The sequence below is a fragment of the Pseudonaja textilis genome, chromosome 2 (genome assembly GCF_049901715.1).
Source record: "Pseudonaja textilis isolate UNSWEBS1 chromosome 2, rPseTex1.2, whole genome shotgun sequence".
Classification (NCBI taxonomy): domain Eukaryota; kingdom Metazoa; phylum Chordata; class Lepidosauria; order Squamata; family Elapidae; genus Pseudonaja; species Pseudonaja textilis.
In genome coordinates this window covers 16,414,973-16,441,229 of record NC_141991.1, presented here as the reverse complement: position 1 = coordinate 16,441,229, position 26,257 = coordinate 16,414,973, and the positions used below count along the sequence as shown (strand labels likewise).

At 38.6% G+C, this 26,257-nt stretch overlaps 2 protein-coding genes across 2 annotated transcripts in view; both read left to right on the top strand.

The window, feature by feature from the left end:
• Positions 1-13,616, top strand: part of LOC113453872 (vomeronasal type-2 receptor 26-like) — a 17,091-nt gene extending 3,475 nt beyond the window's left edge. The window contains exons 2-4 of the mRNA XM_087923142.1: positions 10,335-10,484; positions 12,168-12,294; positions 12,674-13,616. Coding sequence (XP_087779268.1) covers positions 10,335-10,484; positions 12,168-12,294; positions 12,674-13,614 — 1,218 coding nt within the window. The 3' untranslated portion in view covers positions 13,615-13,616. The remainder of the gene's footprint in view (positions 1-10,334; positions 10,485-12,167; positions 12,295-12,673) is intronic.
• A 3,940-nt stretch (positions 13,617-17,556) lies between these two features.
• LOC148126760 (vomeronasal type-2 receptor 26-like) lies at positions 17,557-26,023 on the top strand. The gene is made up of 4 exons (XM_087923141.1): positions 17,557-18,330; positions 22,732-22,959; positions 24,575-24,701; positions 25,122-26,023. The coding sequence occupies exons 1-4, from the start codon at positions 17,557-17,559 to the stop codon at positions 26,021-26,023; spliced, it is 2,031 nt and encodes a 676-aa protein (XP_087779267.1).
• Positions 26,024-26,257: the final 234 nt, after the last annotated feature.

Here is a 26,257-nt window from a genome sequence, read left to right as displayed (position 1 = left end):
AAGTCCTCTGTTATCGAAGAAAGTTTGGAAAAAATGCAGAGAAAAAGAAAATTGGGAATTCCACCCCATGATGTGATTGCAAGAATCCTGTCTCAGGATTCCCTCCAGTATTTCCCAAATAATTCAAATTGTGGCCTGGGTCCTCAATGCTGCCTCTTCCTCCCAACAGAGTAGAGGAGAATGCAGGTTGGACACCATCAACCACCCCAGATTGTGGCAGCCATGGCAGAGTAAGTCTTCTTCCTTTGAGGTTCCATTGATTCTCCCACTTCCAATTTCTCCAATATTAAATTAGATGTAGAAAGGGTGAGATATTCCAAAGAGCAGTTGCCCAGTTAGTGGTATTTGAAAGTGAGTGTTGTTAGGGATACACCCCTAGCAAGAATCTGCAGGGCAGTCAGGCAGGCAGGCAAAATATGTGAGGATATCGTGTTGTGTAGCTTACATTCAGTAAAAGCAGATACAGTGCCAATTAAAGTAAGTTTTATTCCAGCAAGAGGTTAAGCTTAGTCAAAACAGTCCATATATCATACACTTATTTCAGTCCGTCCAGGGATTATCCAGTTGCAAAATTCCAATGTCCAAAATGAGAGGTGGTACACTTACAAAATAACAGTCCGGTAATTTATCTCTTCGCAGTAGAGAGAGATATGCACAAACTCAGGAAACTCCTCTCTTCCTTTCTGCAACTTCAGTAATTGCCAGCAAAGCGTCAGGGAATGTCAGCAATCAATCAGCTGATCTCTTACTGCCTCTTATGGTGTTTTCACCACACCCAAATTACATGCTTTGCATTTAAAGTAACACATACTTTAAACTAAGAATCATAAAAAGCTTATATATTATTTTATCTTACCCAAACTAGTTAGGTGACCAATGTTATACCTAACATTCTCCCCTTTGGGTAATATAATAATATTTATAAAGCTATTACAATCTTAACCCATAGTCATCACAACTCTCTTTGTGTTTCACTGCATGCTTGGGCTTTTGTAAACTGATCAGCAACGTTTTGCTCAGTCATACAATACTCAATCTTATTAAACCATCTTTTACAGATTGTCTTACATTCAGATATCTAAGATCTGTATGCTTAGATCTCATTTTTACAGCAATATTTGTAGCCAACTGTATGGCTGCTTGATTGTCCTCATACACAACAATGGAATCATTAACAGTTAATCCCATATCCAACAACAACTGTTTATACAGAATTAAATCAGTACATAATAAAGATAGACATGAAAATTCTGCTTCCATTGTGGACATACTTATGTGTTGCTGTCTAATTGACCTCCAACCAATTAATGCTTTTCCTAATAGTATAGCCATTCCAGAAGTTGATTTCCTAGTGTTTATATCTGTTGCCAAAACTTGCATCAGCATATGCACTTAAATCAAATCATCTTTTGGCTCAAATACAATGCATAGTGCATTGTCCTTTTAAGATATCTTAGATACATTTATGCTGCTTGCCAATGTAGTTCATTGGGTTCAGCGTTGAAAGCGAACCAATTGATTAGTGCTATAGGCAATATCTGGCCTTGACCAATTACTAATGTATGATAGACTACCAATTAACGACTGATAGATAGTCTTATCAATTTTGAACTCTGAGCATCAGTCGGCAAAATTCCTGACTCGTGGAGTTTTGCTGGTTTACAAAGTTCCATCTTATATGTTTTTAGTAATTGATATATCTTATCCTCTTGAGATATCTTATAGCCACTATTGGTTTTATTTATTGTCAATCCGAGATACTGTTTTATCTCTCTACTAATTGCTTTAATTTTGTCCTCTTTCCTAATAATGATATTATTTCAGTTGCTTCATTATTAGTTTTGTAATTAATGCAATATCATCTGTAAACAACAATAATAATGACACTATTCCATTTTTCTCTCTTTTGAATAAACATGGATCAGCTAAACCTGCTTTAAACCCTGCTATTGTTTAACTCCTTAACAATATATTGGTTCCATTCATAACCAGATTGTTTTAATCCATAGAGACTCTTTTTAAGCTTCCAACAGTCATTATTAGTTTTATCATCCTTAATCCCTACAGGTTTCTTTAGGTATATAGTGTGTGTGTGCTGCAATGGTGCATGCAGATAGGCAGTTTCTACATCTAAATGATTTATGATATAGTTTTTCTTAGCTGCCCACACTAAAGCTGCTCTCAAGGTTGTTGCTTTTAGACTTGGTGCAAACACTTCATCATAATCACATGCAGTTTGATTAAATCCTTGAGCTACCAACCTAGCCTTATGGGTAACAGTCCCATTTGTACCTGTTTTTAATTTAAATATCCATTTACAGCCAATGGACTTTTCACCTGGAGGTAATGTTGCATTCTCATAGACTCCCATCTGTTTTAGTGAATTCAGTTCCTTTTGAATTGCTGAATGCCAGTTCTCCTGATCCTTCGCAGGATACATTTTTAGTTCTTCCACAGTAGTTGGAATCTTGCTAATCTGGCACACCATACTTGCCTGATACCTATCAGGTGGTCTACTTACTCGTGTTGACCTTCTAGGTAGAACAGGACTCACAGGTGGACTTTTATCTATAACCTGTTCTTGGTCATCTATTTCCTCTTCACTTATTTCTTCTTTAATTGGTTCTATTTTCACTTCCTTTACTTTATCTTTAATTGGATCTCTCACATTACTAGCATGGTGTTTCGGGCCCTTGTAGGTTTCTATGATTACACTTTTATTCGAATCTTGTTCCAATTTGTGCCATCCCACATGTTCCAGGAATTTAGCACTAGCACTACAATAAATTTTAGTTGTGCCCTCTTCCCAGAACCTGTAAGATCTATGGTTTGATTCGTAACCTACAAAATATAATTTTTTAGCCCTATGCTGTCCCTTATGTCTCAGTTGTGTGGGAATATGCACCCATGCTGGTGCTCCAAATGTGTGCATGTAGCTTAGGTCAGGTTTTCTACCATGTCACTGTGTGAATGGTAATTCACCTGTTGTTGAGTTAACAACATTATTCAATATATGATTGCCACACATTGTTGCTTCTCCCCACAAATTCTCAGGTAATCCTGAATCTGACAACATAGTACGAGCCATTGCCTGCAGTGTTTGGCCTCGCCTTTCTATAAAGGAATTATGTTGTGGCCTATATGGTGCAGACCTTTTATGTTCTACACCTGCCATCTTCAGTCTATTTTGGAATTTATTATTTATAAATTCCGTACCATTATCAGTTACAAGAGTTACTAGTTTCCTTTTAGTTTTCTCTCTGCAAACTTCAACCAATTAAAGAAATTTTGATATGTTTCAGTTTTACTCTTCATTAAATAACAGAAACCATATCTAGAATAATGATCCATTATACTTAATATATAACGAGCACCTCCCACACTTGGTTTTTTAGGACCTATAATATCAGCATAATACGACTTCTAGAGGTTCCTTAGTCTTAAATCCATTAATTCTGTTTGCTGGTATTACCTTGCTTTTTCTTGACTGCAAGCATTGCAGTGCAAATACTACTGCAAGGCTTCAGTTTTATACCTTTAGACAGTTCAACAGTTTTCTTGAGCATTTTAAAATTTATATGCCCTAAACGTCTGTGTAACAAATGTATGCACTCATCATGAGGCTTAACGTTATTATACACAGTGTTAGCTACCTCTAATTGATCATCATTTAACACATACAATTCACCTTTTAAAGTTGCAGTCACTTTTTTACCTTCCTTTTCTATTATGCAGTTTTCTCCCTAAAGGTAACTACATAACCTAGTTTAATCAAAACTCTAACTGAAAGCAAATTAAACTTAAGTTGTGGTACATATAACATTTTTACATTTTCTTTTATGCAAGGACAATATGCAGTACCTTCAGCTTTTGCTTTCAGTTTCCAACCATTCGCTTAATGATATCTGCTGTGAACTGTGGACATCTTAATAAATCTTTTCTTATCTTTTGTTATGCAGTGCGATGCTCCACTATCTACAACCCAAAAATTATTATTGTTCACAGTTTGGTTGCTATACATGGCTAACTCTAAGCATTTTTATCCTTTTGATGCCTTTTTGCATTCTGGCTGGCATTTTTGGCTTTTTTTTTCTTGCAGAATCTGGCCAAATGTCCTTTTCTTCCACAATTAAAACATTTTCTAATTGTGTAGGCTGTTGAAGATAATTCCTCTTCTTGTGGCTGTTCCCTTCTGAGTTGATCCCTTTCAAGCCTTCTCCTGGCTTCTTCAATTAATCTGCCAGTAATGTCAGTTAATGTGAGGTTGTCCTTGGGCAGCACTTCCAAGGAAGTTACGTAATCATCATAACTCTGATCCAAAGAAGACAAAATTATATAAACCTGGTGCAGTTCAGTGAAGATAAGCTCTTTTTCATGCAGCTCCTGAAAAATTCTCTTCATGGTGTTTATATGAGTCAACATGTCTCCATTCTTTTGAAGATGTGTTCTAAACAGCTTCCGTGTAAGATTGATATGAGCTCCTACACTGTCTCGAACATAAATCTTCTTTAAATTCTCCCAGCACTTAGCAGCTGTTTCTTCTCCACGAATATGGACAAGCTGCTGGTCACTCGAGTGTCAGACCTATTATACAGAGAGCTTGTTCATTTTCAGTTTCCATTCTTGTAACTTCTGGGCATCATCTTCATCCTCTGGATCCCAAGCATCTACCTCTGGTGGGTTTTGAATTATATTCCACAAACCTTCTCTGCGTAGAAGTAGGCTGCATTTCATAGACCATGAAACATAGTTTGTTCCATCCAGTTTGGATATTAGAGACAAACTTGGTAAATTGACTTGTGCCATCTTTCTCTGGATATTAAACTATAATTAAACACAGCTGTCTATTTACAATATTGTGTAACTACACTAGCTCTCACTTTATATAAGCCTGTTATATCCTGGTTAGTCTGACTGTGCAGCTGGGCCCATAACCAGTGTTAGGGATATACCCCTAGCAAGAATCTGCAGGGCAGTCAGGCAGGCAGGCAAAATATGTGAGATATCGTGTTGTGTAGCTTACATTCAGTAAAAGCAGATACAGTGCCAATTAAAGTAGTTTTATTCCAGCAAGAGGTTAAGCTTAGTCAAAACAGTCCATATATCATACACTTATTTCAGTCCGTCCAGGGATTATCCAGTTGCAAAATTCCAATGTCCAAAATGAGAGGTCGGTACACTTACAAAATAACAGTCCGGTAATTTATCTCTTCGCAGTAGAGAGAGATATGCACAAACTCAGAAACTCCTCTCTTCCTTTCTGCAACTTCAGTAATTGCCAGCAAAGCATCAGGGAATGTCAGCAATCAATCAGCGTCTCTTGCTGCCTCTTATGGTGTTTTTCACACCACACCCAAATTACATGCTTTGCATTTAAAGTAACACATACTTTAAACTAAGAATCATAGCTTATATATTATTTTATCTTACCCAAACTAGTTAGGTGACCAATGTTATACCTAACAAGTGTCAACCTTGAAGTTGACCTAACAGAGGCCATTTTGATGCTTCAATGTTGCCACCCTGGAGCTGAGGGAAAGGGAGGGAAGAATAAAGATAGCTGGGGTTTTCTAGCCAAAACAAAATATTTTCTCCTGGGAATAAAGGACATTCCCGCTGATGATTGGAGGGAGGATGAGTGAAGTCACCAGGCAACTGGATGACACCTTTGTGGACCATGTGACTGATTGTTTGGAAAGAGGAGGAAAACTTTTACTTTTAATTAAGTGAAAACCATGGGAACATTTAGAGTCAGTTTTCACCAGCCTATGCCTATATGATATGTCCAATAAAACTGATATTTGAGGAACCTGCTTGCCTCAGAGTCCTGCCTCTAACCCTGACAGCAAATTAGAGAGAGATGATAGAGAAAAATCTTCCAAAGTTAAACAACCTGTGCTAGTTTGGGATGCTTTTGTGACAGAAATTGCTCTATGGTGACAAAATGTAATTTTCAAAATTAAGCAAGCTGTCATCATTCTAGCAAACCTCCATTCCAATCAGTAACTCCAAACAAGCGATAATCTCAAAAGTACCTTTATTAGAATAGCACATCTGTGTAATCTTGAAACTAAAAGTTTCCCAGACTTCCCACAATGTCCCAAACTACAATCCCTCCCCTTTTCTCCCATCATCACATCACGTGGACCAATCACGACCTGTCCCAGTGTAAGATTCTTTTTCTCTGCTGTGCCACACTTAATAACTAAGAAATGAATTTTATTTTGTCTACTTAGAACTACTCAGTTGAAACCACCCCTCCCATTTTCTCAGGCTATGTGACAGTGTGGAATATGGCTTCCAAAGCTGGCAGGCATCCCACCTTGAGAAGTTCACCTCCTAAAAGAGATAATAAACAAAAGACAAACAGAGGTTAATGCAATACCCTTAACCCCCTCTCCCGCCTCCAAACCCTTTGGTTTGTCAGGGAATTTGTTATGGAATTGGTTAACCAATCTATCTACATGTACATCCCAACTTTTTACCCACATAGCCTCTGACAAAGGGTAACCCTTCCATAACACCAAATACTGTAACATACCTTGGTACAATCTAAAATCAAGGATTTTCTTAATTTCATAATGCATCTCACCCTGTACGATCAAAGGTTTGGGGGGAGATGTTGGGAAGGGTCTTAGATTTGATCCTACAGCTGGTTTCAATAAACTACTATGGAACACTGAGTGTATTTTCCCCAATAGTCGGGGAAGACTTAATTGGACTTTGACTGGATTGATTATTTTTGATATAGGGAATGGACCTAAGAATTTATGGCCTAACTTCCTACTGGGAAGCTTCAATTTGAAATATTTAGTTGACAAAAACACTTTGTCCCCTACTTTAAATGGTGGTTGGGGGGATCTATGTTTATCTGCTTGCTTTTTATGTTCCTCAGCAGCTTCAGTCAAAGGTTTTTTTTTGTATCTTCCCAACCTTTTTTTAATGAATCCATCCATTCCGTTAAAGACATGGATGTTGGATGTTCCATAGGTAATTCTGGCATAGGGACAAATTCCATGCCGGTGTTCATTTGGAACAGGGTCAAGCCTGGGCTGCTATGTACTGCGTTACTGTAAGCAACTTCTGTAAATGGCAACAGCTATGCCCAGTTTTCCTGTTGATAATTTACATAGCATCTAATGATGGCATTCACTCTCTCTGTTGCCCCATTGCATGTAGGATGGAACACTGAGGATAACCCTTGGGATGACCCAATGGACTTTAAAAACTCCCTCCAGAACATAGCAGTAAACTGTATGCCTCAATCTGAGATTACTCTATGAGGTCCTCCATGGAGCCTATAGATATGCTTCACAAACAGTTTTATAAGCTTTTTAGCTGAAGGTAGTCCTTTACAGGCTGTAAAGTGGACTTGCTTAGAGAATAAGTTGATAACAGTTCAAATAACTGTATTCCCTCCACTCTCAGGTAATTCTACAATAAAGTCCATTGCGATTTCTTCCCATAGCTTTGTTGGTTCAGATATTTGTTGAAGGAGGCCAAGGGTTTTCCCAGTTCTGTGTTTCATTGTGGCACAAATTGAGAAGATTTTCAGATAGTCTTCAATATCAGGTTTCATTTTTGGCCACCAGAACAGTTTTCTGACTAATTGCAGGGATTTTAAGAAACCAAAGTGTCCCCGCAACTGTGAGTCATGGCTACGCTTTAGTACTATTAGTCTTAGATTATTAGGTACATAAAGTTTGTCCCTTTCCAAGCCAGTACTTCATTCATTGTCAGATCGGTTTGATACTCTGCAAACCAGGGATCAGTCAAAAGGGCTGCTTTCAACTCAGTTGTCAGTTTGTTTTTTCAGCATCTGGGGCTGCGGTTGGCTTGGCCTCGGGTGGTTACTTGGCCTACTGTTTGGGCTTCTGATATCAAAGTCTGCACTACTTCCTCTTGGCGATTGTCAAATTGGGGTTTTCTTGACACAAGCATCAGAATAGTCCAACAATCTTCAACCCTTTATTGTGATCACAAAGTCATCTAGTCTCCAAGCTAAGGAGTTCAGCTGGATTGTTTTTTCCGCATTAAAATTCGACTTTGCTGGCTAAAAGGTTGTAATATAGCAACAAGGTATAAATCAAAGCATCTTCTGGGGGCAAGAAAAGGTTCATCCACACATCTCCTGAACTAATGGATACGCTTCCATAGCTACTCTTTGAAAGAGATAACATCACTATGCAATTTTTGTTACATTCCTAGCCCAAAGTTAAACTCCGCTAACTTCATTTTGATCAGGACTGATGATAAAATTGTATTCTCCATCTTCTCCCATGACAAGTTTTTGCATATCTGCAAATGGTCTTGCCTCAGATGGGCTGTGATGGTGAAACTGCAAAACACAGAACATGAAACTTAGAATAATAGAATTTGAAAGGATCCCACAGGTTCCCTAGTCCAACCCACTAATCGAGCAGGACACCCTATATCAGGGATCTTCAAACTTGACAACTTTAAGACTTGTGGACTTCAACTCCCAGAATTCCTCCCCCAGTAATGTTAGCTCAGGAATTCTGGGAGTTGAAGTCCACAAGTCTTAACTTGCCAAGTTTGAAGACCCTTGCCGTATACCATTTCAGAGTAATGGTTGTGCAGGTCTGTTTTTGAAAGCCTCCAGTGATGGAGCACTAACAACGTTGAAGGCAAGCTCGGTTGATTGCACTCACTGTTAGGAAATTCCTATTTAGTCCTACGTTGCTTCTCTCCTTTGTTAATTTCCAACCATTGTTTCTTGTCTTGCCTAATAGTACTTTGGGAAATGTTGTGATACCCCTCAAATATTAGAAAAATGATCTCATGTCTCCCCAGTTCTTCTTTTCCTTAGATTAGACATACCAAATTCCTGTAACTGTGTGGTATGTTTTATCCTCCAGCCCTCTAATCATTTCTTGTAGCTCATCTCTGCAGTCTTTCCAGAGTTTCAATATCTTTTTTATATTGTGTTGATGACCAGAACTGGATTCAGTATTCTAAATATGGCCTTAATAAGGTTTTGAAAAGCGTTATTAGAACTTCATGTGATCTTGATTCTATCACTCTGTTAATGCAGCCTAGGATTGCATTGGCATTTTTGTCTGCTGCCACATATTGTTGGTTCATATTTAAGCGATTGTCTACTAGGACTCCAAGACCCTTCTCACAATTACTGGCATTAAGCCAAGTTTCACATAGTCTGTAACCTATACTATTGGTTTTTCTTGCCTCAGTGAAAAACCTTCCTTTTATCTATGCTGAATTTCATTTTGTTAGGTAGGGGCCCATGTTCAATTTGCCAAGATCTTTTTAGATCTTGAGCTTGTCTTCTGGGGTGTTGCCTATTGCTGCCAGCTTAGTGTCACCTGCAAATGTGATGAGTTCCCCTTCAATTCCCTCACCTAGATCCTTTTTGAAGACATTGAAGAGTGCTGGGCCTAAAATGGAAGCTTGGGATACCCCATTGCTTTCTTCACTCCATGTAAATAAGGTTCCTCAGAGGAGGAATATGATGTTGAATATAATTTGTCAGCCAGTTTGTTAGGTATAACATAAGTCACCTAACGTATTTTGGGTAAAAATAATATATATAAACTATCATTGTTAGTTTAAGTGTGTGTCACTTTAACTGCAAAGCATGTAATTTTGGGTGTGGTGTGAAACCACCATAAGAGGGAGCAAGACAACTTGATTGATTGCTGACGAGATGCTGACAGTTTGCTGGCAATTACTGACAATTTACTGGATTGCATGGTTTGTTAGCTGCGTATTTCCCTACTGAAGAGTTGCTGATAAGAAGAGAGGAGTTTCTGAGTTCTTCATATCTCTCTACTGTGAGGAGATATATCACTGGACTGATATTTGTAAGTGTACTGACCTCTCTTTTTCGACACTGGAATTTGCAAATGAATAATCCCTGGACGGACTGAACTAAGTGAATGATATATGGACTGTTTTGACTATGCTTTAACTCTTGCTGGAATAAAACTATTTTAATTGGCACTGTGTATCTGGTTTACTGAGTGTAAGCTACATATAACGTTTATCTCACATATTCTGCCTGCCTGTCTGCCTGCCGTGCAGATTCTGTCTAGGGTGTATCCCTAACACAGTTACAAAGCCACCTGATGGTGGTGTTATCTATTCCATGTTTTCAAGAATGTGAGATAAATATTTAACAAACAGCTGTAAATTCCTGGAGAATGACTGCAAGAAGCTGCCAATGAAATCTCTTTCAGACTGTAGTGATGATTTGAAGAGGTTGAGTTATTCTGAGTACCTCCAATCCAGAATAAGAGCAAGAAAAACATTGAATAAGAGTTCAAATTGTAATAGCTTTTTCTGTGTTTCTGCAGCTTCATAGGTTCCTGAGGAACTTCCAACATCACAATATTTCCAGAGATGGGATTTCTTTTAATGAAAATGGAGTTCCTGTTGGTGACTTTGATATCATGCACTGGACATCAGTTTGGAACAAATCAGATGCGGGGGTGAAAATTGGGAGTGTAGAAAGAAAAGCCTCCTCGGAAGTCAAGATTTCTGTCAATCAAAGTGCCATCCAATGGCCAACTTTATTTAACAAAGTAGTTGAGGCTGCTTGGATTTTGCTCTTCTATTTATCTCCATATGTGTAAATTTTCAGCTCAGAAATAATTCTTATTGAGGCCAATTGAGATAACTTCCAACTAAGAGAACTTAAAGCCTCATTAATTTATTAGATATATTTTACCTTAGAGGTCTTACAATAAACTGTCACACACTGGAACCTGCTGCATTGTTTTGCGGAATTTGCAATCTACATTATTGAACTGGGATATGTTGCCATAATTTATAGTACATGAAATTATCTTGTTTTAAGTAACAGAAACTCTAGAATGCCTATGGAGATTCTCAGTCATCCAGGTCATGGTTTGCCAAAGCTGTTTTTTCAGAAGGCATATGGACTTTGTTTTCCCTTGAAGATGTTTCACTTCTCATCCAAGAAGCTTCTTCTGTTCTGACTGAATGGTGGAGGATGGAAGGATTTGGAACTGCTGAAAAGACTGTGTTGTCAACAGGATATAGATTCAGCAATTGCAGGAAGGTTCCATACCCATTTGCACTATTCACATGACTCTGAGGGCACAGATAAATTCCAAGATGCCTCAAAAACTTTCAGAAAGACTGCTAATGACCAGATGACTTGCAAGGAATATAAACACTGCCATACTCCACCCTTCTGTCAGAACCGAAGAAGCTTCTGGAATGGGAAGTGAAATGTCTTCAAGGGAAAACAAAGATCAGTTGCCTTTTGGAAAAGCACCTTTGGGAGAAAATCCAGAATAGGAAGGGTTTAGCACACTGAATTGCATAAGAGGAAGATAGCATTAAGAATGTGGTGAGGGAAATGAGGGCAGCTAAAAAAAGTCATTTACATATGATGATACAATGATCGGTTGTAGGACATAAAGATAGGGACTCTAGAGAAAGCTAGATTTTGGAGGTTTCCTGAGAAAGCTAAGATGGAGAAAGAATATGTACAAGTTATGGCATTCTCATACATGCCCTAAGGAGAAACACCTTTTGCAATGGAACTTCTTTCCTTTGGAAAGAAGAATAAGGCAACAAATCTGTTTTGGGATCTAAAATGGAGATTGATAGAGGAAAGAGAATGACCCTTCATTTGTCCCTTGCAAGAACAGTAATTAAAGTTCATGCCACTACTTCTTGACTGATTTGCTCAATCCCTGACTTTTGGAAGCCAGTTGATTTCAGTAAACCCTTCTAATTCATACTAATTTTTCAGTTGATGTTTAAAGGTAAAGGTTCCTTTGCATATACGTGCTAATCAGGGGTGGTGCTCATCTCCATTTCAAAGCCGAAGAGCCAACACTGTCCAAAGACATCTCCATGGTTTTGTGGCCAGCATGACTAAACACTGAGGGCACGTGGAACACTGTTAGTTTCCAACCAAAGTGGTCCCTATTTTTCTACTTGCATTTTTACGTGCTTTCAAACTGCTAAGTTGGCAGAAGCTGGGACAAGGAACGGGAGCTCACTCCGTTACATGGTGATAAGGATTCAAACCACCAAATTGCTGACCTTTCTGATAGACAAGCTCAGCATCTTAGCCACTGAGCCACCACGTCCTTTTATATATTGCCTCTAATTCATATATTGCCCTGATTAATCTTTTGGTTTATGTTTAGATGGTGCCTTATTCAAGATGTACAGAAAGTTGCGCCCTGGGTTATGCCATGCTTGTGAGAAAGGGAGCCCCAGTTTGCTGCTACAACTGTTCTCTGTGTATGGAAGGAACATTCTCTGGGCAAGAAGGTACAGTAGGTGGCTTCAAAAACAACAAGGATACAATCAAAATTCTTTATTTCTTTTTTGGGGTACATGATCTAGAAGCAAGAAAAAACATTACACATCTTGAAGGCATCCACAAGCATTTCAAAGTTTGAGCACTATCACCAAATTTTGTACGATGATGCAAGCATTAAAATAATCTATTGAGGTGTTACTTTCTTGCTTGGTTTGGGAAAGAGGACAAGTTTTGAGAGCTGATAATCACATTCATCTTCAGCTTTTAAAAAGGCTGTTGATTATTTTAACTAATGTTGTGTCATATGAATATCCCTGGGCAGAAATACTTTATTATTCCTTGAAAATGAAGAAATTGATTTCTGATGAGGTTTTCATGCTCCTACAGCAGCAGAAACAGATACATGCACTAACCATTTTTTTTCAGATGCAGCCCATTGTGAAAAGTGTCCAGATGACCAGTATTCCAATAAGAAGCGGGATCAGTGTATCCCCAAAAGCATAAGCTTCTTATCCTATGAAGAATCGTTGGGATTCATCCTGACTTTCCTTGCCATTGCTTTGTCCCTAACCACTGCCTTTATTCTGGGAATCTTCATTAAATACCGAGACACTCCCATAGTCAAAGCAAACAACCGTGAACTTACCTACATCCTCCTGGTTTCACTCCTGTTTTCTTTCTTGACCTCCTTTCTATTCATTGGTCACCCGATAAAAATAACCTGTCTCCTTCGACAAACCATTTTCAGTATTGTTTTCTCTGTTGCTGTATCTTCCTTGTTGGCCAAGACTGTAATGGTGGTGGTAGCTTTCCTGGCTACAAAGCCAGGAAGCAGGATGAGGAAATGGCTGGGGAAGAGTCTGGCCCACTCGATTGTTTTATCCTGCTCTGGTATTCAAGTAGGCATCTGTATGACATGGCTGGGAATCTTTCCCCCATTCCCAGATTCTGACTTTCATTCCCAGCCAGAACACATCCTGCTGCAGTGCAACGAAGGTTCAGTGGCCATGTTCTACACTGCCCTTGGCTACATGGGTTTTCTGGCTGCCATCTGTTTCTTGGTGGCATTTCTGGCTCGAAATCTGCCAGGGACCTTCAATGAAGCCAAACTGATCACCTTCAGCATGTTGGTTTTTTGTAGTGTGTGGATCTCCTTTGTCCCCACCTACCTGAGCACCAAAGGGAAATACATGGTAGCCGTGCAGATCTTCTCCATCCTGGCCTCCAGCCTGGGTTTACTGGGCTGCATTTTTATCCCCAAATGCTACATTATTACACTGAGACCTGACATGAACACCAAGGAACATCTGATGATGAAAACTCATTAAGGCTCCTTGTGTTGGTGTTTATTTTTGTTCACTATACATGCAGTGTAAAATCACATACCTTGAAATAATGTTTTACATCTTGTCTCTTATCTGTCTTCATTCCATGTGAATTTTGAATTATAATAATTGAGTAGTAAAGTTGCTAAAACAATTCAAACTATTTCAATTAATCATATCCTTCAATTGTCACAATCTGAATTCATGTTAAATCATAACTATCATCAATGACATTAATAAAATTTCTGAAACCAGGTGAGATAAACTGTTACCAGAGATGTTCTGATATGGTTTTAGACTAAATTAAGGACTATGGCTAATAATGTGTGTTTTTGTTGCTATATAGGTTGGTGTTATATTTCATTTTCTGGGATGATGTTCTGACTATTAAAAAACAGTTAATTTCAAATATATATTTGATTGATCTCTTCCAGCTGGATAATGTAAGATCACTCATAGATAGATAAATGAGTTAGATAGATGAGAGAGGCCGACAAAGAAAGAAACGGAGACAGCTAACATTCTTTATATTAAGAATAGATAAAATATCAACATGAACATTGGAGCAACTTTAACCATTTTCTTTGAATCAATTAATGAGACTTATTGTTATTTTTGACAGCCTTCAATCAAAAGAAAAATGTGTACAACTCTGAATGATTCTGTGGGGAAATCATGTAGACAACCGATGTGACAATGAAGGTGTGCTTATGAGTATTAAAATTGGTTCCTGTTTTTTATCCATTTCTATATCCATATCTATTTCCATATACATATAGTGTGTGCCAGTGGTGAGATTCCAAATTTTTCACTACCATTTCTGTGGGCATGGCTTGGTGCGCGTGGCAGGGGAAGGATATTGTGAAACCTCCAGTCAGAGGTGGTATTTGCTGGTTCTCCTAACTACTCGAAATTTCCAGTACCGGTTCTCCAGAACTGGTCAGAACCTGCTGAATACCACCTCTGGTGTGTGCATGCCTGTGTGTGTCTGTGTGTCTGTGTGTTCTGCCAATTTAGCTATTCAAAAGCATGTAAATGCAAATAGATAAATAGGTGCCAGTTTAGTGGGAAAGGAACAATGTTCTGTGCATCTACGATGTATAGTCATGCCTGCCACTTGATCATGGAAGCATCTTCAGATAGACCTGGCTCTGCATTTGTGAATCAAAGGTAAGCATTGCCCCTTGTCTTGGTCACTCAATGCCATTACCTCTGCCTTTCACACTATCTCTCTTTCACTCAGAAAGCATTGGAAAAGCAAAGCCTTCCCAAATGCAATTTCAGTATTCACATTCTGACCAGTTTCACCCATTATGTTCAAGAAATCAATTTCTTTTCCTCTTCCATTGTTTATACTTTATAGGTAGAATGTATTGCTCTTTTTGTTCTTTCTTGTCTTGGTTCTTTAATTATCATTTGACCACCTACTGCTCCCTCCTATTGAATCTTTCCCTTTTTTGCTTTCAACCATTGTCAATCTGTTATCTATTTCTCCTACTTTCTTATTTGTTTTATCACCTCTTTCTTCCATCTTCTGTATTTTTTATCCATATATCATTAACACCTATTGTAAATCTCCTTCCATTTTTTCCTCCAGCTTTTCCATTCTATCATCTGTATGCTTCTTTTGATCTTGTATTACTTGAAACATTAACTTTATTTCTTCCATTGAAATTTCTTTTTCTTTCTCTTGCTGAAGCATAATTGTAATAGATTATTGACTAGCTGGGCTCAGGGATGAGGAAGAAGGGATTGATGATCCAGTAGGAATTCTTTTACTCATATCAAATCAAATTGTAATTCATTCGCAAAAGCCCCCCAAACATATAAATAAATCTTCAGATTCTTTGTTATCTTAATCCAATTTTATCCAAAAGAAGAAAAGAAAACAAAGTTAGAAAATCCAAAAACAAAAAGGCAAACTATAAATCCAAAAAAGAAATGGAGTCAAAATATATAAGATTCAGAAAGTCTAATATATGAAACGGGAAAAAAAAACAAAAGAGAAAATTTCCCAAAAAAGTAAAAAGAAAAGAAAATACAAATCCATCAACTGCTACATAGAAGAGGAGAGGAAAAGGGAGTAACAAAAAGAAAAAAAAGCAAAAAAATAAAAATAGGATCCAAAAATGCCAAATTATATCTACTTATTAATCCACTTGTTAGTCAAACTATCAATGAAGAAAAAAAGGAAAAATGGAAAAGGAAAAAAAATAGAGAAAAAGAAAACAAACATTCCAAAATTAATCCACTTTGAAAAACTAGGCCAAAAAGTAAAACAACCCCCCCAAAAAAAAAAGAAAGGAAAAAGTAAATCCAACATACGCTCCAGCAAAAATAGAATAAAGAACAAAATAAAAAAACAAAATAAAAAAGGAAGGTACCAGCTGTAATTTATGAATCCATGTCACTAAGTAAACCAAAGTCTCAGTGTAACATTCAGTCAGTCCAGAAAGCCAGAATCCGAAGCATATATATTATCCAAGGTCACAGTGTTCTCTTTGTTTTTCTTTATCTTATTCAACTTTCCAATTGTATACCAGCTATATAAAAACATCACCTGTTTTCAGTGCTGACTCATTATCTTTCTCCACTTCTCTGTAGTCAAAATAGCTTAATCTTTAATCTATTATTCTAAAAAAAAAGAAAAAAATCCCCCTATGACCTTTAGTTGTCAGTATTTCTTATCTTTCCTTGCACTTGTATCTTAGTTACACTGTATCTATGTATTCTAAACAGTGAAAGTGAATAAAAGTCAAAAGAACAAAGTACTTCAGAGATTTTAAACTAAAAAACAAAAAAGGTTAATTTCTTCTTAATTTTTAAGTTCAGTCCAGTCCAGTTATTCAAAGTGAAGAAGCAAAGAAAATATTCCTTTCAAAAAAAAAGTCTGAATGAACTTGACAGCTTCCTGCCGTTTGTCACTGCCCTTAACTTTCCTGTCTTCTTTCTTTTTTAAATTAATCTTTCACTTGGTATACTTCTCTATCTTTTTTTTTAAAAGTAAGAATTTCTCACACATACCAACACACCTTCTTTCTATTCTTTTTCCATTCTGAGACTGGCACAGGTTCTTAGCAGCTCAAGATTAATGGCCTCTTCCTTCCACTGCTGGACTGTAGGAGCTTTCCTATATCAACCAGGGACTTTGTGATGTCCCTGGGATCGACAGGATGCACACCTTTCACTTACCATCTCTATGGGACAGTTTGGGTCCACTGGGACCATCCAACTGCTGGGGTATTGGTGTCTTCCTTGGAGCTCTGAGAAAAGCATATATCCACTGCCGCTCAAGCCCACCCTCTCCCATTTCCCATTTCTGTTTCTTTGAAGATCTCCAGAGCTCCAGAAGAGGCTGCTCCACTGGCAGAGAAGCTTAAGTGTCTTATTCAAATGATGGTGAAGCTATAAGAATGTGAAATCTAAGGAAAACGCTTTCTTAGGGGAGACATGATAGCAGTTCCAATATCTCAAGGGCTGCCACAAAGAAGGGGGAGTCAGGCTATTCTCCAAAGCAACTGACAAGCAGCAATGGGTGGAAACCAATCAAGGAGAGAAGAAACCTAGAACTAAGGAAAAATTTCCTGACAGTCAGAACAATTAACCAGTGGGAGAACTTGCCTCCAGAAGTTGTGAATGCACCAACACTGGAAGCTTTTAAAAAGAGGTTGGATAACCATTTGTCTGAAGTGGTGTAGGGTTTCCTGCCTAGGCAGGGGGTTGGACTAGAAGACCTCCAAGGTCCCTTCCAACTCTGTTATTCTAATTCATGCAGTTATCATTTGAAACGTCTCTCATTAGTGGGAGAAGGCCCTTAATTTACCATCTGATTTTCATCATTAAAACTGGCACAAACTACCAGTACCTTCTCTTTTATCTTAGATCAACTATAGTGTCATCAACCAGGTGGCCAAGCAAAACCATCACTTTCCTTTTTCATATCGGATGACCCCAAACCAAGAACCTCCTTACTCAGCGATTGTCCAGCTGCTCCTGCAATTCCATTGGACGTGGATTGGCCTCCTTTCTCAGGACAATGAAAAAGGAGAAAAATTCAAAAGACGCTTGGAAGTTCTTGCCTTAAAAAATGGGATTTGCATTGTCCTCTCAGGAACTGTCCCAGAAGCAAATGTGCAAACAAGTGCTGGAGAAACTCTCATGCAAGAAAAAAGGAAAATGTTTCGTTCTCTTATTGAGAGTCAAATAAAAATTATAGTATGCCAACTGGATGTTCAGGCCTCAGGAATGTTAGCAGCAATAATACAAATAATTGATAGGACTAATACAACCCTGGTGGGAAGGGTGTGGATTGCAACAACTTTGACAGCTTTAAGTGTAAGTATTTTTGATCTCTGGGTTGATCTCCAAAATAGACATGCTTTGTTTTCCTTCCTCATCCAGACAAAGAGGAGGACTCAGTATTACGACTTTACATCTTATGTATCTATGGTCGTATTGTATGGAAAGGAAGCATTCCAATGTTCCTATTCAAGTCCTCTGTTATCGAAGAAAGTTTGGAAAAAATGCAGAGAAAAAGAGAATTGGGAATTCCCGCCCCATGATGTGATTGCAAGAATCCTGTCTCAGGATTCCTCCAGTATTTCCCAAATAATTCAAATTGTGGCCTGGGTCCTCAGTGCTGTCTCTTCCTCCCAACAGAGTAAGAGGAGAATGCAAGTTGGATACCATCAACCATCCCAGATTGTACAGCCATGGCAGGTAAGTCTTCTCCTTTGAGGTTCCATTGATTCTCCCCTTCCAATTTCTCAATATTAAATTAGAAGTAGAAAAGGTGAGATATTCCAAAGAGCAGTTGCCCAGTTAGTGGTATTTGAGAGTGAGTGTCAATCTTGAAGTTGACCTAACAGAGGCCATTTTGATGCTTCAATGTTGCCACCCTGGAGCTGAGGGAAAGGGAGGGAAGAACAAAGATAGCTGGGGTTTTCTAGTCAAAACAAAATATTTTCTCCTGGGAATAAAGGACATTCCCACTGATGATTGGAGGGAGGATGAGTGAAGTCACCAGGCAACTGGATGACACCTTTGTGGACCATGTGACTGATTCTTTGGAAAGGGGAGGAAAACTTTTGTTTTTAATTAAGTGAAAGCCATGGGAACATTTAGAGTCAGTTTTCACCAGCCTATGCCTATATGATATGTCCAATAAAACTGATATTTGAGGAACCTGCTTGCCTCAGAGTCCTGCCTCTAACCCTGACAGCAAATTAGAGAGAGATGATAGAGAAAAATCTTCCAAAGTTAAACAACCTGTGCTAGTTTGGGATGCTTTTGTGACAGAAATTGCTCTATGGTGACAAAATGTAATTTTCAAAATTAAGCAAGCTGTCATTATTCTAGCAAACCTCCATTCCAATCAGTAACTCTGAACAAGCGATCATCTCAAAAGTACCTTTATTAGAATAGCACCTGACACATCTGTGGAATCTTGAAACTAAAAGTTTCCCAGACTTCCCACAATGCCCCAAACTACGATCCTTCCCCTTTTCTCTCATCATCACATCACATGGACCAATCATGATCTGTCCCAGTGTAAGATCCCTTTTCTCTGCTGTGCCACACTTAATAACTAAGAAATGAATTTTATTTTGTCTACTTAGAACTACTCAATTGAAACCACCCCCTCCCATTTTCTCAGGCTATGTGACAGTGTGAAATATGACTTCCAAAGTTGGCAGGCATCCCTCCTTGAGAAGTTCACCTCCTAAAGAGATAATAAACAAAAGACAACCAGGGGTTAATGCAATACCCTTAACCCTCTCTTCCCCCTCCAAACCCTTTGGTTTGCCAGGAAATTTGTTATGGAATTGGTTAACCAATCTATCTACATGTACATCCCAACTTTTTACCCACATAGCCTCTGACAAAGGGTAACCCTTCCATAATACCAAATACTGTAACATCCCTTGGTACAATCTAGAATCAAGGATTTTCTTAATTTCGTAATGTGTCTCACCCTGTACGATCAAAGGTTTGGGGGGAGATGTTGGGAAGGGTCTTAGATTTGATCCTACAGCTGGTTTCAATAAACTACTATGGAACACTGAGTGTATTTTCCCCAATAGTTGGGGAAGACTTAATTGGACTATGACTGGATTGATTATTTTTGATATAGGGAATGGACCTAAGAATTTATGGCCTAACTTCCTACTGGGAAGTTTCAATTTGAAATATTTAGTTGACAAAAACACTTTGTCCCCTACTTTAAATGGTGGTTGGGGGGATCTATGTTTATCTGCTTGCTTTTTATGTTCCTCAGCAGCTTCAGTCAAAGTTTTTTTTTTGTATCTTCCCAACCTTTTTTTAATGAATCCATCCATTCCGTTAAAGACATGGATGTTGGGTGTTCCATAGGTAATTCTGGCATAGGGACAAATTCCATGCCGGTGTTGATTTGGAACAGGGTCAAGCCTGGGCTGCTATGTACTGTGTTATTGTAAGCAACTTCTGTAAATGGCAACAGCTACACCCAGTTTTCCTGTTGATAATTTACATAGCATCTAATGATGGCATTCGCTCTCTCTGTTGCCCCATTGCATGCAGGATGGAACACTAAGGATAGCCCTTGGGATGACCCAATGGACTTTAAAAACTCCCTCCAGAACATAGCAGTAAACTGTATGCCTCAATCTGAGATTACTCTATGAGGTCCTCCGTGGAGCCTATAGATATGCTTCACAAACAGTTTTATAAGCTTTTTAGCTGAAGGTAGTCCTTTACAGGCTGTAAAGTGGACTTGCTTAGAGAATAAGTTGATAACAGTTCAAATAACTGTATTCCCTCCACTCTCAGGTAATTCTACAATAAAGTCCATTGCGATTTCTTCCCACAGCTTTGTTGGTTCAGATATTTGTTGAAGGAGGCCAAGGGTTTTCCCAGTTCTGTGTTTCATTGTGGCACAAATTGAGAAGATTTTCAGATAGTCTTCAATATCAGGTTTCATTTTTGGCCACCAGAACAGTTTTCTGACTAATTGCAGGGATTTTAAGAAACCAAAGTGTCCCCCCAACTGTGAGTCATGGCTACGCTTTAGTACTATTAGTCTTAGATTATTAGGTACATAAAGTTTTGTCCTTTTCCAAGCCAGTACTTCATTCATTGTCAAATCAGTTTGATACTCTGCAAACCAGGGATCAGTCAAAAGGGCTGCTTTCAACTCAGTTGTCAGTTTGTTTTTTAGGCATCTGGGGCTGCGGTTAGCTTGGCCTTGGGTGGTTACTTGGCCTGCTGTTTGGGCTTCTGATATCATAGTCTGCATTACTTCCTCTTGGCTATTTTCAAATTGGGGTTTTCTCGACACAAGCATCAGAATAGTCCAACAATCTTCAACCCTTTATTGTGATCACAAAGTCATCTAGTCTCCAAGCTAAGGAGTTCAGCTGGATTGTTTTTTCTGCATTAAAATTGGACTTTGCTGGCTAAAAGTTTGTAATATAGCAACAAGGTATAAATCAAAGCTTCTTCTGGGGACAAGAAAAGGTTCATCCACACATCTCCTGAACTAATGGATACGCTTCCATATCTACTCTTTGAAAGAGATAACATCATTCTGCAATTTTTGTTACATTCCTAGCCCAAAGTTAAACTCCGCTAACTTCATTTTGATCAGGACTGATGGAAAATTGTATTCTCCATCTTCTCCCATGACAAGTTTTCCCATATCTGCAAATGGTCTTGCCTCAGATGGGCTGTGATGGTGAAACTGCAAAACACAGAACATGAAACAGAATAATAGAATTTGAAAGGATCCCACAGTCCAACCCACTAATCGAGCAGGACACCCTATGCCAGGCATCTTCAAACTTGACAGCTTTAAGACTTGTGGACTTCAACTCCCAGAATTCCTTCTCCAGTCATGTTAGCTCAGGAATTCTGGGAGTTGAGTCCACAAGTCTTAAACTTGCCAAGTTTGAAGACCCTCGCCCTATACCATTTCAGACTAATGGTTGCCCAGGTCTCTTTTTGAAAGCCTCCAGTGATGGAGCATTAACAACTTCTGAAGGCAAGCTTGGTTGATTGCTCTCACTGTTAGGAAATTCCTATTTAGTCCTACGTTGCTTCTCTCCTTTGTTAATTTCCAAACGTTGTTTCTTGTCTTGCCTAATAGTACTCTGGGAAATGTTGTGACGCCCCTCAAATATTAGAAAAATGATCTCATGTCTCTCCAGTTCTTCTTTTCCTTAGATTAGACATACCAAATTCCTGTAACTGTTCGTGGTATGTTTTATCCTCCAGCCCTCTAATCATTTCTTGTTGCTCATCTCTGCAGTCTTTCCAGAGTTTCATATTGTGTTGATGACCAGAACTGGATGCAGTATGCTAAATATGGCATTAATAAGGTTTTGAAAAGCGTTATTAGAACTTCATGTGATCTTGATTCTATCACTCTGTTAATGCAGCCTAGGATTGCATTGGCATTTTTGTCTGCTGCCACATATTGTTGGCTCATATTTAAGTGATTGTCTACTAGGACTCCAAGACCTTTCTCACAATTACTGGCATTGGACCAAGTTTCACATAGTCTGTAACCTATACTATTGATTTTTCTTGCCTCAGTGAAAAACCTTCCTTTTATCTATGCTGAATTTCATTTTGTTAGGTAGGGGCCTATATTCAATTTGCCAAGAACTTTTTAGATCTTGAGCTTGTCTTCTGGGGTGTTGCCTATTGCTGCCAGCTTAGTGTCACCTGCGAATGTGATGAGTTCCCCTTCAATTCCCTCACCTAGATCCTTTTTGAAGACATTGAAGAGTGCTGGGCCTAAAATGGAAGCTTGGGATACCCCATTGCTTTCTTCACTCCATGTAAATAAGGTTCCTCAGAGGAGGAATATAATGTTGAATATAATTTGTCAGCCAGTTACAAAGCCACCTGATGGTGGTGTTATCTATTCCATGTTTTCAAGAATGTGAGATAAATATTTAACAAACAGCTGTAAATTCCTGGAGAATGACTGCAAGAAGCTGCCAATGAAATATCTCTCAGACTGTAGTGATGATTTGAAGAGGTTGAATTATTCTGAGTACCTCCAATCCAGAATAAGAGCAATAAAAACATTGAATAAAAGTTCAAATTGTAATAGCTTTTTTTGTGTTTCTGCAGCTTCATAGGTTCCTGAGGAACTTCCAACATCACAATATTTCCAGAGATGGGATTTCTTTTGATGAAAATGGAGTTCCTGTTGGTGACTTTGATATCATGCACTGGACATCAGTTCGGAACAAATCAGATGCGGGGGTGAAAATTGGGAGTGTAGAAAGCCAATCCTCTTCAGAAGTCAAGATTTCTGTCAATCAAAGTGCCATCCAATGGCCAACTTTATTTAACAAAGTAGTTGAGGCTGCTTGGATTTTGCTCTTCTATTTATCTCCATATGTGTAAATTTTCAGCTCAGAAATAATTCTTATTGAGGCCAATTGAGATAACTTCCAACTAAGAGAACTTAAAGCCTCATTAATTTATTAGATATATTTTACTTTAGAGGTCTTACAATAATCTGTCACACACTGGAACCTGCTGCATTGTATTGCGGAATTTGCAATCTACATTATTGAACTGGAATATGTTGCTATAATTTATAGTACATGAAATGATCTTGTTTTAAGTAACAGAAACTCCAGAATGCCTATGGAGATTCTCAGTCATCCAGGTCATGGTTTGCTAAAGGTGTTTTTTCAGAAGGGACATGGACTTTGTTTTCCCTTGAAGATGTTTCACTTCTCATTCCAGAAGCTTCTTCAGTTCTGACTGAATGATGGAGGATGGAAGGATTTTATCTGCTGGAAGAATTTGGATCTGCTGAAAAGACTGTGTTGTCAGCAGGATATATATTCAGCAATTGCAGGAAGGTTCCATACCCATTTACACTATTCACATGACTCTGAGGGCACAGATAAATTCCAAGAGGCTTCAACAACTTTCAGAAAGACTACAAACGACCAGATAACTGCAAGGAATACAAATCCTTCCATACTCCACCATTCAGTCAGAACTGAAGAAGCTTCTGGAATGAGAAGTGAAACATCTTCAAGGGAAAACAAAGATCAGTTTTTGAAAAAGCACCTTTGGGAGAAAATAGGAAGGGTTTAGCCCACTGAATTGCATAAGAGGAAGATATCATTAAGAATGTGGTGAGGGAAATGAGGGCAGCTAAATGATGATGCAATGATCAGTTGTAGGAGACAAAGATAGGGACTCTAGAGAAAGCTAGATTTTGGAGGTTTCCTGAGAAAGCTAAGATGGAGAAAGAATATATACAAGTTATGGCATTCTCATACATGCTCTAAGGAGAAACACCTTTTGCAATGGAACTTCTTTCCTTTGGAAAGAAGAATAAGAAAATGAATCTGTTTGGGAATGTAAAATGGAGATTGATAGAGGAAAGAGAATGATTCTTCATTTGCCCCTTGCAAATAGAGTAATTAAAGTTCATGCCACTACTTCGTAACAGATTTTGCTCAATGTGCTCCTGAGCTTCTGGAAGCCAGTTCATTTCAGTAAACTTTTATAATTCATAATAATCTTGTGGTTTATGTTGAAAACTAAAGGTTCCCTTTGCACATACGAGCTAGTGATTTCTGGCTCTAGGAGGCAGTGCTCATCTCCATTTCAAAGCTGAAGAGCCAGCACTGTCAGAAGACGTCTCCATGGCCATGTGGCTGGCATGAATAAATGCTGAAGGTGCAAAGAATGCTGGCACCTTCCCACCAAAGTGGTCCTTATTTTTCTACTTGCATTTTTGCGTTCTTTCGAACCGCTTGGTTGGCAGAAGCTGGGACATGTAATGGGAGCTCACTCCATTATGTGGTGCTAGGGATTCAAACTGCCCAACGGCCAACCTTTCTGATTGACAAGCTCAGCGTCTTAGCCACTGACCCACCATGTCTCTTTATATATTGCCTCTAATTTATATATTGCCCTGATAAATCTTTTGGTTTATGTTTAGACGGTGCCTTATTCAAGATGTACAGAAAGTTGCTCCCCAGGTTATGCCAAGCTTGTGAGAGAGGGAGCCCCAGTTTGCTGCTACGACTGTTCTCTGTGTATGGAAGGAACATTCTCTGGGCAAGAAGGTACAGTCAGTGGCTTCAAAAACAACAAGGATACAATCAAAATTCTCTATTGCTTTTTTGGGGTATTTGATCAAGAAGCAAGAAAAAACATTACACATCTTGAAGGCATCCACAAACATTTCAATGATTGAGCACTATCTCTGAATTTTGTATGATGATGCAAGCATTAAAATAATCTATTGAGGTGTTACTTTCTTACTTGGATTTGGGAAAGAGGAGAAGTTTTGAGAGGTGATAATCACATTCAATTTTAGCTTTTTAAAAGGCTGTTGGTTATTTTAACTAATGTTGTGTCATATAAATACCCCATGGGCAGAAATATTATATTATTCCTTGAAAACAATGTAATAGATTTCTGATGCGGTTTTCATGCTCCTACAGCAGCAGAAACAGAAACACACTAACCAATTATTTTTCCAGATGCAGCCCATTGTGAAAAGTGTCCAGATGACCAGTATTCCAATAAGAAGCGGGATCAGTGTGTCCCCAAAAGCATAAGCTTCTTATCCTATGAAGAATCATTGGGACTCATCCTGACTTTCCTTGCCATTGCTTTGTCCCTAACCACTGCCTTTATTCTGGGAATCTTCATTAAATACCGAGACACTCCCATAGTCAAAGCCAACAACCGTGAACTCACCTATGTCCTCCTGGTTTCACTCCTGTTTTCTTTCTTGACCTCCTTTCTATTCATCGGTCGCCCCATGAAAATGACCTGTCTCCTTCGACAAACCATTTTCAGTATTGTTTTCTCTGTTGCCATATCTTCTTTGCTGGCCAAGACTGTAATGGTGGTGGTGGCCTTCCTGGCTACAAAGCCAGGAAGCAGGATGAGGAAATGGCTGGGGAAGGGTCTGGCCCACTCAATTGTTTTATCCTGCTCTGGTATTCAAGTAGGCATCTGTATGACATGGCTGGGAATCTTTCCCTCGTTCCCAGATTCTGACTTTCATTCCCAGACAGAACACATCCTGCTGCAGTGCAACGAAGGTTCAGTGACCATGTTCTACACTGCCCTTGGCTACATGGGTTTTCTGGCTGCCATCTGTTTCTTGGTGGCATTTCTGGCTCGAAATCTGCCAGGGACCTTCAATGAAGCCAAACTGATCACCTTCAGCATGCTGGTTTTCTGCAGTGTTTGGATCTCCTTTGTCCCCACCTACCTGAGCACCAAAGGGAAATACATGGTAGCTGTGCAGATCTTCTCCATCCTGGCCTCCAGCCTGGGTTTACTGGGCTGCATTTTTATCCCCAAATGCTACATTATTACACTGAGACCTGACATGAACACCAAGGAATATCTAATGATGAAAACCCATTAAGGCTCCTTATGTTGGTGTTTATTTTCTGTTCAGTTTACATGCAGTGTAAAATCACATACCTTGAAGTAATCTTTTACATGTTGTCGCTTATCTTTCTTCATTCCATGTGAATTTTGAATTATAATAATTGAGTAATAAAGTTGCTAAAACAATTCAAACTCTTTCAATTAATCATATTCTTCAATTGTTACAATCTGAATGCATGTTAAATCATAACTATCATCAATGACATTA

Bases quoted from the DNA above. Each gene is read 5' to 3' on its own strand.
- LOC148126760 (XM_087923141.1), top strand. From the start codon at position 17,557: ATGACCCCAAACCAAGAACCTCCTTACTCAGCGATTGTCCAGCTGCTC. The intron at 18,331-22,731 runs GTAAGTCTTCTC...GTGTTTCTGCAG, and splicing joins AGATTGTACAGCCATGGCAG to CTTCATAGGTTCCTGAGGAA. The intron at 22,960-24,574 runs GTAGTTGAGGCT...GTTTATGTTTAG, and splicing joins GGCCAACTTTATTTAACAAA to ACGGTGCCTTATTCAAGATG.